Here is a 13,943-nt window from a genome sequence, read left to right as displayed (position 1 = left end):
GCACCGACAATCAGGGCTTTGTCAGGGCTGTTACAGCCCACAGGAAGAATACATGTTTCTTTAAAAAAGTGCACTGTGTGGGGTTATCGGTGTTAAAAGATAAGGCAGCTTCACGTCAACAAACACAGTGTATGTATATGGAAGGGTTTTTAACAGCAGCAGGCTTCCATTTCATGAAACCAGTAAAGTATTTCAGGGGAAAACTAGGGGGAAAAAATCTATTTAGTCCTCTGGATCATGTCTTTAACATGAATTTAAAGTGACTTAAATAAGCCCTTGGGTATTGTGTCAGTATAGCCTCAGTCAGTTAATAAAAGTTAATAACAGCTGTTCTAGTGAAGAAAACTGGAATAAATCAGGAGAGGTAGTGTAGCAATTTTTTGTCAGCTTTAAATTAATTTGGGCGGACATTGCCATTGGCCAACAGTTAAAAAAAAAAGAACTTATGGCTTAAACAAAGCCGTAGACAATAACATCTAACAGGATCTTGCTTTTCTAATGGTCAGTTCGGTAGCTGCGTGTTATTGAAATTCCTCTCATAAAGGCATATACACCAGATTGGAATTCATAGCAAATAATTGACAAGAAAGCCAGACACTGTGCCACAGCACTCACAGAATACACTTGTCCTTAAAATTACATATTAACAGAACCACAATGGAGCCCCGGAGCCTCGATTTGCATTACTGGCAAATACGAGTGGAACCGGTCTCTCGCATACCAGCACTGCAGAGGCCTTACACTTTATTTGAGGACAAAAGGTAATTGTAAAATAAATATTTACCAGGTATCTTGAGATAATGTAGTGGTCATATGACCTTAACAACCCTCCCTCAAAACCCACATGCTTATTGAACAGTGAGTGAATCATGCAAGATTTTTTATTTGTTTTATTAACTGCCTCAGTCAGCAATCATTAACGCCGGCAGACCGTATTGAACACGATTGAAATGCCCCATAAACTTATCACAGCAAATTACACTTCCTTTAACTTCTAAAACAAAAAAGGTTCATACAGGTTGTTTGCAGTTGTGCTTTTTTGTTTACCAAAATAGTAACACTAAAAAGAATAACAGCATGTGGACTTCATTACCAGGAGTCCCTGGCAGAAGATATCTGGTACCGCAATGGGACCTACTTCAGTCAATAAAACAATAAAATGATTATAAAACTGCAAGTATTATGATTCAACATTTACAAATTACATTAAGTGATAAAACTGGCATCAAGTATTTGGAGCGGCACTCCTGACCAAATTCGGTCAGGTCCTCTTCAGGCTATTTACAGCCCCACTGCGCCATCTTGTGTTGACTTACAGATATAACTACAGACTTGACAATACATGAAACGGCAGCCAGAACATATTTTTGGAGAATTTTATTACTTTTTTGACAAATATATATGAAGGTTTTCCTATCAAGGAAACATTCTTTCAAAAGATACGTTTACAGCAAATTCATTCCTGCAAAGAGACAGGAAACATGAGAAATCATCAGAAGACATGATGGAGCTAACCATTTCTATTTGTGCCCAGGAAAGGTTAAGGGTGCATTTAATCATTATAATAAGTTCATGACAGCGACACAGAAGTCAGTCAACGCCAATGGGACATTTTTCAACATCTGAATTATCATGATACATGGGGTGAATTATTCGTTTCGCATCAAGGCACACAAGCATTGCTCTTTTTTTTGCCAAGACATTGGTCCCATTGGGCAGTACAACTGTACAAACTACAGGATAAAAAAAAAAAAAAAAAAAAAAAAAAAAAAAAAAAAAAAAAAAAAAGTAACACAGGGCTTAGTTTGCAGGATAACAACAAAAGTAAATCTCAAAGAACTCAGATCAATAATGTACACAGAAATATTGAGTTCAGACCATGGGACCTCAATTAGGGTTGAGACACATTAGTTCTTAGGTATGGTTGGCGCTCAAATCTGCTAGCTAGTGACGGAAGACCTGCAGCTCTTACAGAGGATGTAGCTCAGTGAGGGATCGCTTTTCCTGCTGAATGAACTCCTGTAAGCTTCTTTTCCCCTGCCTGAAGTTGCTCTCCCTCCTTGAAAAGGGCAAGATGACCTGGAGTCTGAGGAGAGTTTCAATGTTACTAAAACTTCTTATCTGTGACGTCTTGAGCGTATCGAGCACTGTAGTCGGGAGATAGCCTGCCAGGGGATCCAGCCATTTCTCCTTCCACGACTTCATCTCAGTGTGAAGCGAGACCTGATCTGGCAAGTCCTCCTTGTACAGGCGGAACACAAGACCACTAAGAATGCTGGTTTCTACTTTGGACATTGCGTAAGGCACAATCTCCAGACACCTCAAAGTATCCAATACCTTTTCCGTGAAGAGGTCGTCAATTTCTGCTATTGAGTGCTCTACGACCTTCATGCTTACTGATTCCTTGTAAAACTCACTCAATGGCTCTAGCAGCACAGAATGCATCATTGTTACATGGAGTTTAGAGGCCAGCGTGGTGGCTTCCTCAAACCAGGCTTTGTGATGGGTGTCAATATCACTCTTCAGTTTACTGAGGGATGCTTTGAGGTCTGGCAAATTATTCACAGCAAGCAACATGTCTAAGGGTTTGCCCTGCAGAGACTGACTTAGCTTTTTAGTTACACTCAAGATGTTCTTCTGAACCACGGTTGACAGGATGAACTCAAAGTTTCGCATCGCATCAAACAACTGCGATGCCTGCTGCCGGTTCGAAGCACTTCCCTCCCCTTTCAGCTCATTCAGACAGAGCATGACAGCTTCTAAAATCTCCACCATCACCTCGTGCATGTCATGACTCTTCTCCCAGTTTTTAATGAGCTTGTCCCTCAGCTCGTTGCCCCTTACCTCATCCTGCTGGAACACGTGAATGATCATGTCTTCCAGTTTGTTCTGGCGTTCTGTATCCTCTGTGAGCCAATGTAATATTTTACCTATCAGAACTGCTCCGTCTGCTGCTTCTTCAGCAGGAGACGATCTAGCCAGCCATACATTAAGAGACAACGCAGAGCTGACGGTTCTCACAGCTTGGGGGTATTTCTTAGCTATGGCTAAACTTACAGCCCTCATCTGAGCTCCGACTTCACCAACACTCAGCAAGGCCTGCCCTCTACAGTACTCCATGTTGAGCCCCCACTTCTCAGACAGGGCAGTCTCAATAGCATCTGCAAAGACGACTGGGTCTTCACCGAAAGGGATGAAAGCCAGTGTTTCTTCACACTGGATGTCCTCCTTGTTTAAGTACCTGATGCACAACGGGACGTAAAGCTCGCTGTCAATTTCGACAGCTTGCTCAGTTATAACTGTAAAGAACTGAGAGTCCCAGAGTTCCTTGAGGATTTGTTCACGCAGCTGCGGCTCATAGAAAGACACTGCTTTTCTTGGTCCCTGTGCGACCTCCAGTATCACTTCATTACCAGCCGATTTCACCTCACCATCAGCAGACTTCTCTGCTACAATGGAGGCGTGCAATTCTGTTGGTGTTGCCGGTTCTGCTTCAACGCCTCCTGATTTAAAAAATGAAAATAAATGTTAATGCCTCACATACAAATGCATTTCTTTTCCATCTTATAATTACAATCAAAGAAATTTGGATTCTTGATAATCAAGTTGCCATGAATCGACTTACCGCTGTCCAATTTTAGTCTTTGCAAAGTTCCCATCACCTAAAAAAATGTGGTGATGATTAGAATGGATGTAAAAATGTTCTTTTACAACATGATCAATTTTCAAAGAACAGCCTTAAACAGTTTTTAGATCAGATCATTACCTGGGATAGACATTGACTGCTCTCTGGATCAACCTCCATGCACTTCTCAATGACCTCAGGCAGTCTCTGCAGAGTTGTGCAGTGAGAGAGGAGCACCACATGGTCCTTTATGCTGCCTTTGCATACAGTGTTTTTTAACAGATCCCTCATTGAATTCAGAGTGGTCTTCATCAGGTCCCACTCCATACTGACACTGGGCAGGACAGCTACTAGCCTAAGCAGTGAGGTAACAGTGGGGTGGCTCTTCGACTCAGGATGGACTAGTGTTTCAGCGATGGATGATGGAGGAGCAGCATCCTGGTATTTCTCTTCCCAGACAGCGGCCCATGCGTTGATTTCCTGCTCGGCTGCTTCTGGCTCAGGGAGATCTGCGAGGTAGCGGCTGAACGGCTTGTCAGTGGTCTCCGGCAGAACGGGCTGTGGATTGCATGTGGGCAGTAAGGACAGGACCGACAGGGCCTTTAAGTGGCTGTCTGAGAAGCTGTACTTCATTTCATCGACGAGACTTCTGAGGAGAGGGATGCTCAGATTTTCTCTGTAATAGATCTCAGGAGATTCATAGCTGTTGGCTTCCTCTGAGAAGCAAACTTGTTCAGGAGCTACCCTGGTTGCTAGCTGGAATGCCTGCTCAAACCAAGTGGAGTGCAGAGTGCTCACATTTTCTAACATTTTGTTAAGAGTCTCTATGATGGAGGGGATTTTTTCCACTTCACAGAGAATATCAGCAGGGTTTCCACAGCGGAAGACAGTGCTACAGTTACGAAGGGGAGCACAAGCATTCTTCAAAATCACGAGGGTGACAATGAAATCCAGATTTCTCAGAGCGGTGGAGAGAACTTGAGCATGCATCGACTTGGCACCTATGCCACTCGAGCTAACCGCATCAAGGCAGCTGAGGATGCCCTCTAATGTGTCAGCGAGTATGTCAAAGAAGTCCTCTCTCTTTTTCCACCTCGAGCAACATGTCTCTGGCATTTCTTCTAGGGCCTCTCTTGGCATATTCAGCAGCCCATCAACAGCTTGTGCCAGCTGTCCCTCCAGACTAGGACATTCATCAAAGAACAGCAGTAGGTCTTCTGTGATATCCAACATTTTTGCTACTGAAGGGCAAGGCACACTTCCTGCCAGCCAATGGGCAAGGCCGCAAGACTCGCTGGGTGTTACAACGGAGAGAGGATAGCTCATGAGGAAATCCAAAGACATTTTCTTCAGGCTTTGATAACCTGAGCCCAAGTGCATGAATGCTTGTCCACGACACTGAGACATTGGTAAGCCCCAGTCTTCGGTGAGAATCTTTGCAAGGTTATTCGCTTGTGTATCAACATGACAGCTTTCATCAAATGGTAAGAAACCCATGAGCTCTACTTTTGGAGCCAATTCTCCAACAAACCTGACAAAAACAGGCAGGTGGGTCTTGTCAGCGATCTTAACGGGTTTGTCCGTGATAAGTGAGAAGAACGGCGATTCCTGTATCTCCTTGAGTATGACATCTCTGATTCCATTTATGAGGAGGTTCACCATTTCATCCTCGCCTATAGAGGGCGCGCATCTGCCCTCATTTCCAAACCAGTGGCACATGCTGAGCTCCTGGATGAAAAGCTCTCGGTCGTCCTCTGAGAGGTCAGAGAGACTGCTGTTCTTTTTCCCCAGTAGTGTGGCCAGTTTGAATACCGTCGCCAGACTCTGACGATTATCTCCCGAGTGCCCATTCTCATCTGCTGGTTTCATGTCCTGGTCCTCAACTTTGTCAGGAGATTGCTGAATTTTAGGCTCTTCAGTTTCCTCCTTGACACAATCAACTAAATATATTGGGGGAGAAAACACAACAGTGGTTATGACAAACATTCGAATCATGGCACATTGGTTAAGTCATGCACTAAATGCGATTAAAAAAAAATAAACATGTAAACAACCATACCTTCCATGTTGTTTTCAGAGTTTCTGTTGAAACTTTTGGATTCCTTGTCCTGTGAATACACCCAGGTAAATGCAAATTAGTCAGGAATTCAGAATTAATAAAAATATAGGGAATAACAGACAAAGAAACTAGAAATATAACACAATTCCATGAAAGAATACAAGTACGTACCAAACATATACCCTCCAAGGCTTGCGGAGTAACCTTCAAACACTGGGTCACCATGCGGTCCAGGTCTCTGCTGAAGTCCGTGCCCACTTGCAGCATTGCCAAGCACAGGGACCTGTTTTTGGGATTTGTGTTTCTCAGGTACTCTTGGAACCTCTTGTGCCGCATTATGACACCACAGTCCTCCAACGCCGTGCTGGGTAGCACGGACATGATCCTCAGCAGTGCATTGATGTTGCCAAAGTACTGCATGAGCGGAAGGCGCAACGTGTGAAATATTGAGCCTGGGATGGTCACGGACGCAACTTTGGTCTTCCATGTTACTCTCCAACAGCACAGCTCTGTGAAGAAGTTGTCAGCATCAGGAAGATCACCGCTGTAGAGAGGAGGCTTCGACTTCAGGCTCTCAAACATGTAACTCACTGTGACCGAGCATGGAACTAGTGATAGAAAGTTGAGAGCTTCTTTGTGGTCCTCTGAAAAATGATCCTTTACGGCATTGATGAGGTTATCTACTAGGGGTACACTTAAGCCATCTTTGTAAAAACCGACAGGCTTCATCATGCCGTCCCTTGCCGTCTGCGAGGCATTTTCAGGCACTTCAATCTGCACTCTTAGACTCTGTGCCATTGCACTGGCCTCGTCAAACCAGTTCTGGTGAAAGACCTTCATGTTCGTTTTTACTCGGTTCAGCGTGGCCACGATCCCGCTGATTTGGCAAAGTTGGGATGCGGCACTGAAGTGGTCCTTCTGGAGACCTGCACTCAGTTCTCTGGTGAAAGAGGATGCATTCTTCAAGACGACCATGGCAATGATGAAATCAAATTCCATTACCTTGCGGAGGAGTGCCCCAGCTTGGTCGGACACAAAGGCTTTCCATCTCTGTGGGTTATTTTTGATTTTCTCCAGACATTCAACCAAAGGCTCCAGCATCTGCACAAACACCTCATAAGAATCATGCTTCTCTTGCCAAAGGGCACAGAACTTCCCCTGTAGCTCTTGGACCTTTTCATAGCTCTCTCTAAGACCAAACGCTATCACATGGTCGAGCTGTTTTTGTAGAGTTGCGCTGCTGCCAAAAAACATCACAACCTCTTCAAATGTATCCAGGGCTCTCTTAACAGCAGGCACTGGGATGGATTTTGACCACCATGTGTTGAAAGAGTAGGAAGAGCAGTGTGTACTTATAGCAAGAGGATGCGTCTCTTGGACTTTGCAGGCAAAAGCTTTCAGCTTGTAGGAAACATCACCAGAGCCCAGGTATGCTTGACCTCTGCAGTTATTCAAATCAAGATTCCACTCAACAGTTACTATTTCCAGCAGACGCTGTACCATGGCATCACAATCAAGATCTGCCTCAAGGAATCCCATCAACTCCAATCTCATGACATCAAAACTGTCCACAAACCTCAGGAAGAGTGGAAGATAGTCTTTATCACCAAACTTCACAACGCAGTCGATGAACAAGGAAAAAAAAGACGTCCCCACTTCCAGGAGAATTCCCTCCCTGACAGCCTTCTCGCACACAGTGAGAACTTCTTTCATTTCAGACTTGGTCACATACTCGACCTCTCCCTCCTGAGCAGAAGCGTCACCATGTTGCCTGCTTTGGCTGCTGTAAGCGGCCGTCACTGCAGCTTGCAAAGCAGATTTAAGAGCATCCCTGTCAGTCTCTGCACACCTCATCTCCACAAGCCTTTCAGCATCCATCTCTAGGTTTAGGAACTGTAATTCTTCTTCAGTGTCCTTTTCAGCATGGTTCCCATGGGATGCTACTGAAATTAGAAGTAAAAAAGGTCTTGTGAACTGACATTACAGTTAAACATATTATTCAACTTGCCTACGTCATTTCCACTCATGTTCAATGGTCATTTAGATCAAAAACACATTTTTGTTTAATGTAGCTATCAATATGTATGCTGCTCATATTTGTGTCTAGAGCTCTATTTGAGAAACATTCCCCATCATTTTTATATTATGTGATAGAATAGCTGTGTGACTGAACAAAATTGTTGCATGCTGAAATGTTAAAGAAATAATTTCAAAGCCATCTCACCTTGGGGAGGCTTCTCCTTTGCGTCATCATCCTGTAACACACACACACACACACACACACACACACACACACACACACACACACACACACACACACACACACACACACACACACACACACACACACACACACACACACACACACACACACACACACACACAGAGTATAATATAATTTATATATAATATAATTTCAGGTAGAACAGTTGTTTCATCACTAAAGAGGGTAATGCAATTTCAATAGCATTCTACTTAAGAAAATCCACTAACCGTTTGCAGCAATTGCAGGATGTCTGGATGCTTCTGGGCATATGACTCCACCATTTGTTCGACATTGAAGTGCACATCTTGGTTCACGTAGACATATGCCATGCTGCACTGTCTTTGGTCCTCTGGGTTGGCTCTCAGGTAGGAGTGGCACCGCTCCAGTACCATATGGTATTGACCATACACATCTGCCTCTGCATTTACACATGGAACAGTGCCCAACACCCGCAGCAGGCTCTGCACATTCGGGTAGAACGCAATATCTGGAATCTTGAGTGTTGCAAACACCGTGGTCGGCAGGATTCTGCGCTTGCTCGCGTGCCTCCATTTCACCTCCCAACAACCGAGCTCTTCGTAGAATGTGTCGGGCCTTGCGAGGTTGTTCAAGTTGGCGTCTGCCACTTTATCCCTGCGAATGCTGAAATTGTGGTCAGCCATGTAGGATGGCACTAACGAGAGCCATCGGAGAATCCTCACCATCTCTGTGCTGAACACTCTCTTCACTTCTGCAACAAGATACTGCAAGATAGGCCGGCTCAGAGTTTCTCTGAAAAGGTCCTCCAGTGGCGTTTCAGCCGTGTCTCCTTGGTCCGTCTCTGGTTTGGCGACCTCCACTCCCAGCTTCTTTGCTCTGCCAACTGCGTCTGAAAACCATTTCCTGTGGAATATTGCAAGCTCCTGTTGGTATTTGCTTACCAGCTTTAAGGCATTGGAAATTGTGTACTGCAAGGTACTGCTGATGCTAATTATTCCCCTGAGACTCGAGTTGAGTATGCTCACACAACAGAGGGTGTTCTTCAGAACAACAAGTGTGATGATGAAATTGAAATTCTTCAGTACTGGCTTGAGCTTGGCCATCTGTTCAGCAGTATCTTCGTCCACCTTTGAAATCATCTCGTTGATGCAGTTCAGGAACGGCTCCAGAATGTCCAACATGGTCTGGAAGGCATCAGTGCCATATTCCCAGTTCTCAGCGACGGCTGCCTTGATCCTGTCCACTTCCCCTTTCATATGCCCATATGTCATCTGGATCTTTCCCTCCAATCTTTTGCACAGCTCGGGTGTTCTCCTGAGTAACGAGGCCACCTCCTCTACAGTGTTAGCAACGTTTTGAATAGAGGGCACAGGCATGCAGCGAATAATCCATATGTTGAAGGCATATGGGTCGCTTGGTGACAGCACTACTTGTGGGAACTCCTGCAGAATCCTGGAGGTAAGGTCTCGCATTTTCTGACACATGCTGCCTGTGACCAGATAAGTCAGTCCCCTGCAGTGCTCCATCCTCAGCCCCCACTTGTTTCGCAACTCTGACAGAAGCATGTAAAAGAGATTCTCTGTATCCATGTCGCATGGTAAGAACCCAATGAGGTGCTTTTGTGGGAACCCATCCACTGTGACAGACCTGATGAAAACTGGGATCTGATCCTTGCCCTCTATACTTGTCACATCCTGAAGCAGAATGGAGAAGAATCGCGCCAGCCTTAGGCTGTTTTGGATCTCCTCCCGCATGAGGTCTTCGCTGAACTGGAGGATTTCCTTCTTGTCAATTTTCTCCACGCAGATACGATTGAGAGCCTGCTGTCCTCTCGTACCTCCGATTGGCTCATCAGTGCTGATGTTTGCACCATTTATGCTGAAGCCAGTCAGTGCCAGGATTTCCTTGAAATAGACTTTCAGAGTCTCTTTTGCTTTAGAGCTGGCTACATCCTCTTGGGTCTGGTTCTCGTTCTCGTTTTGCAGTTCAGGCAATGCACCAGGTTCTTCTCTCCTCTCCTCAGTCACTTCTGTTGTTGCTGAGTTTTCTGATGAGTAAGAGAAAATCTTAGATGAAAGGCTGAGATGATTTTAAAAATGCTAATTCAATCATTGAATAAATATTTACAACAGGAGCTATTGCATTGTAACATAGACTACAACTTGAGGGGATTTTTCTAAATGAAGTGAACCACGTACTGTACCTTTTGTTTTCTTCACAGAGGTAGGATCCTCCTCAGACTATGTAGATGGAAAGGATGATTACAATTTGCATTTTAAAGGGTCTTATTGGCTGATTGAAAATGTTTAGAAGAGACATTTGAAAGATTGAATGAAACACTTACAGGATCCCTAACTCGCTTCCTGTTGCAGGTTGATTGATTATTCACAGGCATTGTTGAGTCAAATATGGTTGGAACAGCATCTTCCCTTAAGACACAACTGGAGGCGCTCTGAAAGACAAAATGGTAGGAGAGATCCCACTTTTAAGTTAATCCTCAATATTCTATGTGAAATGGGAATTTCCCATTGAGTTCACAACAAAGATTTTTTGGGGGCTTAAGAAATCTAACTACGTATAAAGTAGCATTGGGCATCACTGGGTAAACCAATATTAATTTGAACAGCTGTTAAATATAAATGTGACTTTTACTGACCCACATTTTTGCATTGACAAACCCTTTAATAAACCAAAGTGTTTAAGATGCTGTTTTATTAGGAAGTTGGTGTCATTTTAAACCCAACCACATACATTGAGTTGCATGTGATGTGATTGCATTACATTGATTGATTGCACAGATGTGTTTCTACCTTGTGCATGTACATAAGTTACATTAAAAACACCTGTGTGTTTTAATATTATAGGCTTCACAAAGATAGGCATTATTACTTGGCTGTAGTATTAAGCTGCATTAGATTGATCAGGTTAACCCTAACAAACTGGTAATCCAGTTTATCCTTATTATGTTATGGAAATATGTAGTATTTGCTCACTAAGAACCGCACTAGTGGTACTACAATAACAAAACAGGAGGAAAATGACAATTGTTAGTATTATTATAAATACACAAAGGGTTATGGCCAATATATTTGCTTCTTACCTGATGAGAGATCACAGAGGGCTCAAAGTGTTTTGCACACAGTCTGTACAGCTTATGCAACTGCTCAGGAGATTCTGATGACAGATCTTGGCGATGACAGTTGTTCAACCATTGTTTGCATCTGAAAAATTCAGGAGGGAAAGGGAAAAAATTGTTGGAGTCATAAACCATAATATGTAAATTAATTAGTCAAAAAGCTTGTAAATGATTATTCTGTACTCTTATATTAAATAATGACTCAACAGACACACAGACAAAAGCTCTTGAAGGCTTTTGAAAGAGTTTGCTTCAATTTCAGAACTGTTCATTGTGATGATTGTGGGTGAGCGTGGTGGCTCTTTGCACTACTAAATGCCACCACTGAAATGTTCCCATAGCAGTATGTCTAAATGGTATCCTATAGATAATAGACATGACTGCTTGAGCTAGACTACTTTCTGGATCTATTTTGTAACGCAATGACACATGAAAAGGCAGAAGAACTACAGCGGAAAAACAACAACAATATATTAAATAATAATTTCAATAATAAAACTGTTCTTATTTCAGAGAATTTAACATGCTTACTTAGTGAAAAAAATGTATTAATGTTATTGCAAGTGTATGCAGACACTATATTATTACATTGGTCCAAACCACTCTATTGGCTAGTTTGAACTTAAACTGCCATTTGTTGTGAATAGAATGCTAGGCTTAATCACTGTGAAAACACAAGTTCAAATACCTTTTCAGACGGACATAAAATCATATACAACCCTGTGAGAGATGATTTGATTCTGTGGGTATGCTTCAAGATGTCATGATTGCTACAATTACATGGATTAAGTACACCCACCTATACACTTGATTGATACAAGCCTGCTTTGGTTAAATGCATTTGTAACATAACCCTGCCTCAGTGTTGGCGGTGATAAAAAACTATTTTAAATGAAAGAACAAAAAGGTGTGATTGATTGCTGAAAATCTTCCATGATTTAAATGAGTTCTTTGCTTTGATTGTTTCAACTTTCATAACGCAATTCCTTCCCTTTCTTTCAGATGATTTTAATGAATATGCACAGACTAAAAAGGTGGGTGGATTTGCCTACAAGGAAATGTGATTTACGTCTCTCAATTTAACACAATATTGGGTGGGTGGCGGTTCAAGATATAAAACGAGTACACAGATTAGACGGAGGGGCCGAAGAAATAGGAACTCATTGCAGGCTGGATGTGAAATGTTTTCATAGCCCGTGATCTGTTAGTTTCTCCTGTGGCTTGGAGGTTACATTTCCTGTCTACAGGCACACTGCTGTAATACAGCCAGCTGAACTGCTGCAGTCATTCAATCCCGGCCCTTAAATTAATTCCTCTGATTTTTATGTAACATTAGACTCCTATTGCACAATACTACCGCAATCGCAGAGTGAAAGCACACACAGTTTAGAGGCAGCAGGGAGAACATTTTGTTGTATAGTATGTGTATTTATTGTCTGTGTAGTTGTATAGTATGTGTATTTATTGTCTGTGTAGTTGTATAGTATGTGTATTTATTGTCTGTGTAGTTGTATAGTATGTGTATTTATTGTCTGTGTAGTTGTATAGTATGTGTATTTATTGTCTGTGTAGTTGTATAGTATGTGTATTTATTGTCTGTGTAGTTGTATAGTATGTGTATTTATTGTCTGTGTAGTTGTATAGTATGTGTATTTATTGTCTGTCTGTATTTCCCCCATGGGGATCAATAAAGGAATAAAGGAATATAATAAATAATAATAAAAGGGGGCGCTAGACTGCTGCTTATTCAAATGGACATCACCTGTTAAAACTACGTAAATATAAGTTTACATTGATATTGTGCAATAAGCTTTGCATTAAAACGCAATGTGATGAACTCCGATTGGAATCCACAATTAAAACAGCTTTATTCAAAGTAAAGTGTGTGAATGTTGCTAAGCTAACCAGCGGCTCTGCTCCTGTTACCACACTGTGGAGACGGTCGGTGTCGTGTACCGATGGCAATTTAAATTACAGCACTAAAAAAAAAAGTTTTAAACTATGTTTTCTCTTCGTTTGTGAAATAACCAAACGCAAAGATGAACAGATATCAGCCAATATCACACTTTAGTGTCGGTCTCCGGGTCGGGCTGAGTGGACTGAGTCTGTTTCACTCGGACTTTTTCTCTCCAGAGTAACGTTGTCTGCGCCATTTTCCACAGAGTTGTGTCACTGTTAGCCAGCGTGATGTTAAGCTAGCGCCAGTGCTAACAGCGGCTAGCTAACACATTCATTTTGCATGCTCAGTGGCTCTTTTCTCACCCACATTTCAATGAAATAAGCACAGATCTTACCGCTCAGGGTCCAAGGGGAAGCTGAAAAGTGGAGGAGGAGAGTTTTCTGATTCTCCCGGCTGATAATCACAGTTGGCTGCGGCGCAGCAGTCAGTCATTTTGGACTGCAATGTTGCTAGCTAGCAAGTTAGCTAGCTAGCTTCGCTGGCGGTTGCAAGCTGGCAAGCCTACTGTGAGCAAACCTGCAGGAGCGTCTACAGAGTCATGACCTGCAACCGACACCGTTTAGTTTCAACGTTATTGTTCGTTAATGTCTCTTTGGTAAACTAAGAACCTACTTATTCCATGCTTTTAAAAGTTGATGTTGCGTGGTGAGCCAAGAGTCGCCGAAAGCGTGTTATCCCATCAACCAGGAACTAAACCGTGCAGTACAAAATGTTAACCAGCAGAGGGCAGAGTGGCACCGTCCGGCCTGGCCAAAGAGTTTAATTGCCAAGATAAGTCACCTCCTATTCCATTGTAACCGAGCAAAGCGTAGAAGTGACTTTGATTGTGCTTCCATAGAAATGCGGTTCATGGCACCTATAGTTAGGTATTCATTGGTTTATTGATTTATCATACTTGACATTAAACAAGCAATAAGC

At 42.8% G+C, this 13,943-nt stretch overlaps 1 protein-coding gene across 2 annotated transcripts; it reads right to left on the bottom strand.

Moving 5' to 3' along the window:
• Positions 1–1,372: 1,372 nt before the first annotated feature.
• Positions 1,373–13,716, bottom strand: si:dkey-250d21.1 (uncharacterized). Of its 2 annotated transcripts, XM_054625987.1 has the most exons (12): positions 13,638–13,716; positions 13,360–13,541; positions 11,030–11,150; positions 10,274–10,381; positions 10,133–10,169; positions 8,178–9,976; positions 7,909–7,939; positions 5,856–7,627; positions 5,685–5,733; positions 3,767–5,565; positions 3,626–3,662; positions 1,373–3,503 (listed from the first exon to the last, which is right to left on the bottom strand). In XM_054625987.1, exons 2-12 carry the CDS (start codon positions 13,455–13,457, stop codon positions 1,969–1,971), a joined length of 7,386 nt encoding a protein of 2,461 aa, XP_054481962.1. In that variant the 5' UTR covers positions 13,458–13,541; positions 13,638–13,716; the 3' UTR covers positions 1,373–1,968. The 2 variants fall into 2 exon arrangements, with proteins under 2 accessions (XP_054481962.1, XP_054481963.1); XM_054625988.1 differs by having other exon boundaries at positions 5,856–7,624; positions 13,360–13,710.
• Positions 13,717–13,943: the final 227 nt, after the last annotated feature.

The sequence above is a fragment of the Anoplopoma fimbria genome, chromosome 24 (genome assembly GCF_027596085.1).
Source record: "Anoplopoma fimbria isolate UVic2021 breed Golden Eagle Sablefish chromosome 24, Afim_UVic_2022, whole genome shotgun sequence".
Classification (NCBI taxonomy): domain Eukaryota; kingdom Metazoa; phylum Chordata; class Actinopteri; order Perciformes; family Anoplopomatidae; genus Anoplopoma; species Anoplopoma fimbria.
The sequence above is the reverse complement of the archived record's forward strand: the minus strand, read 5'-3'. Positions and strand labels throughout refer to the sequence as shown.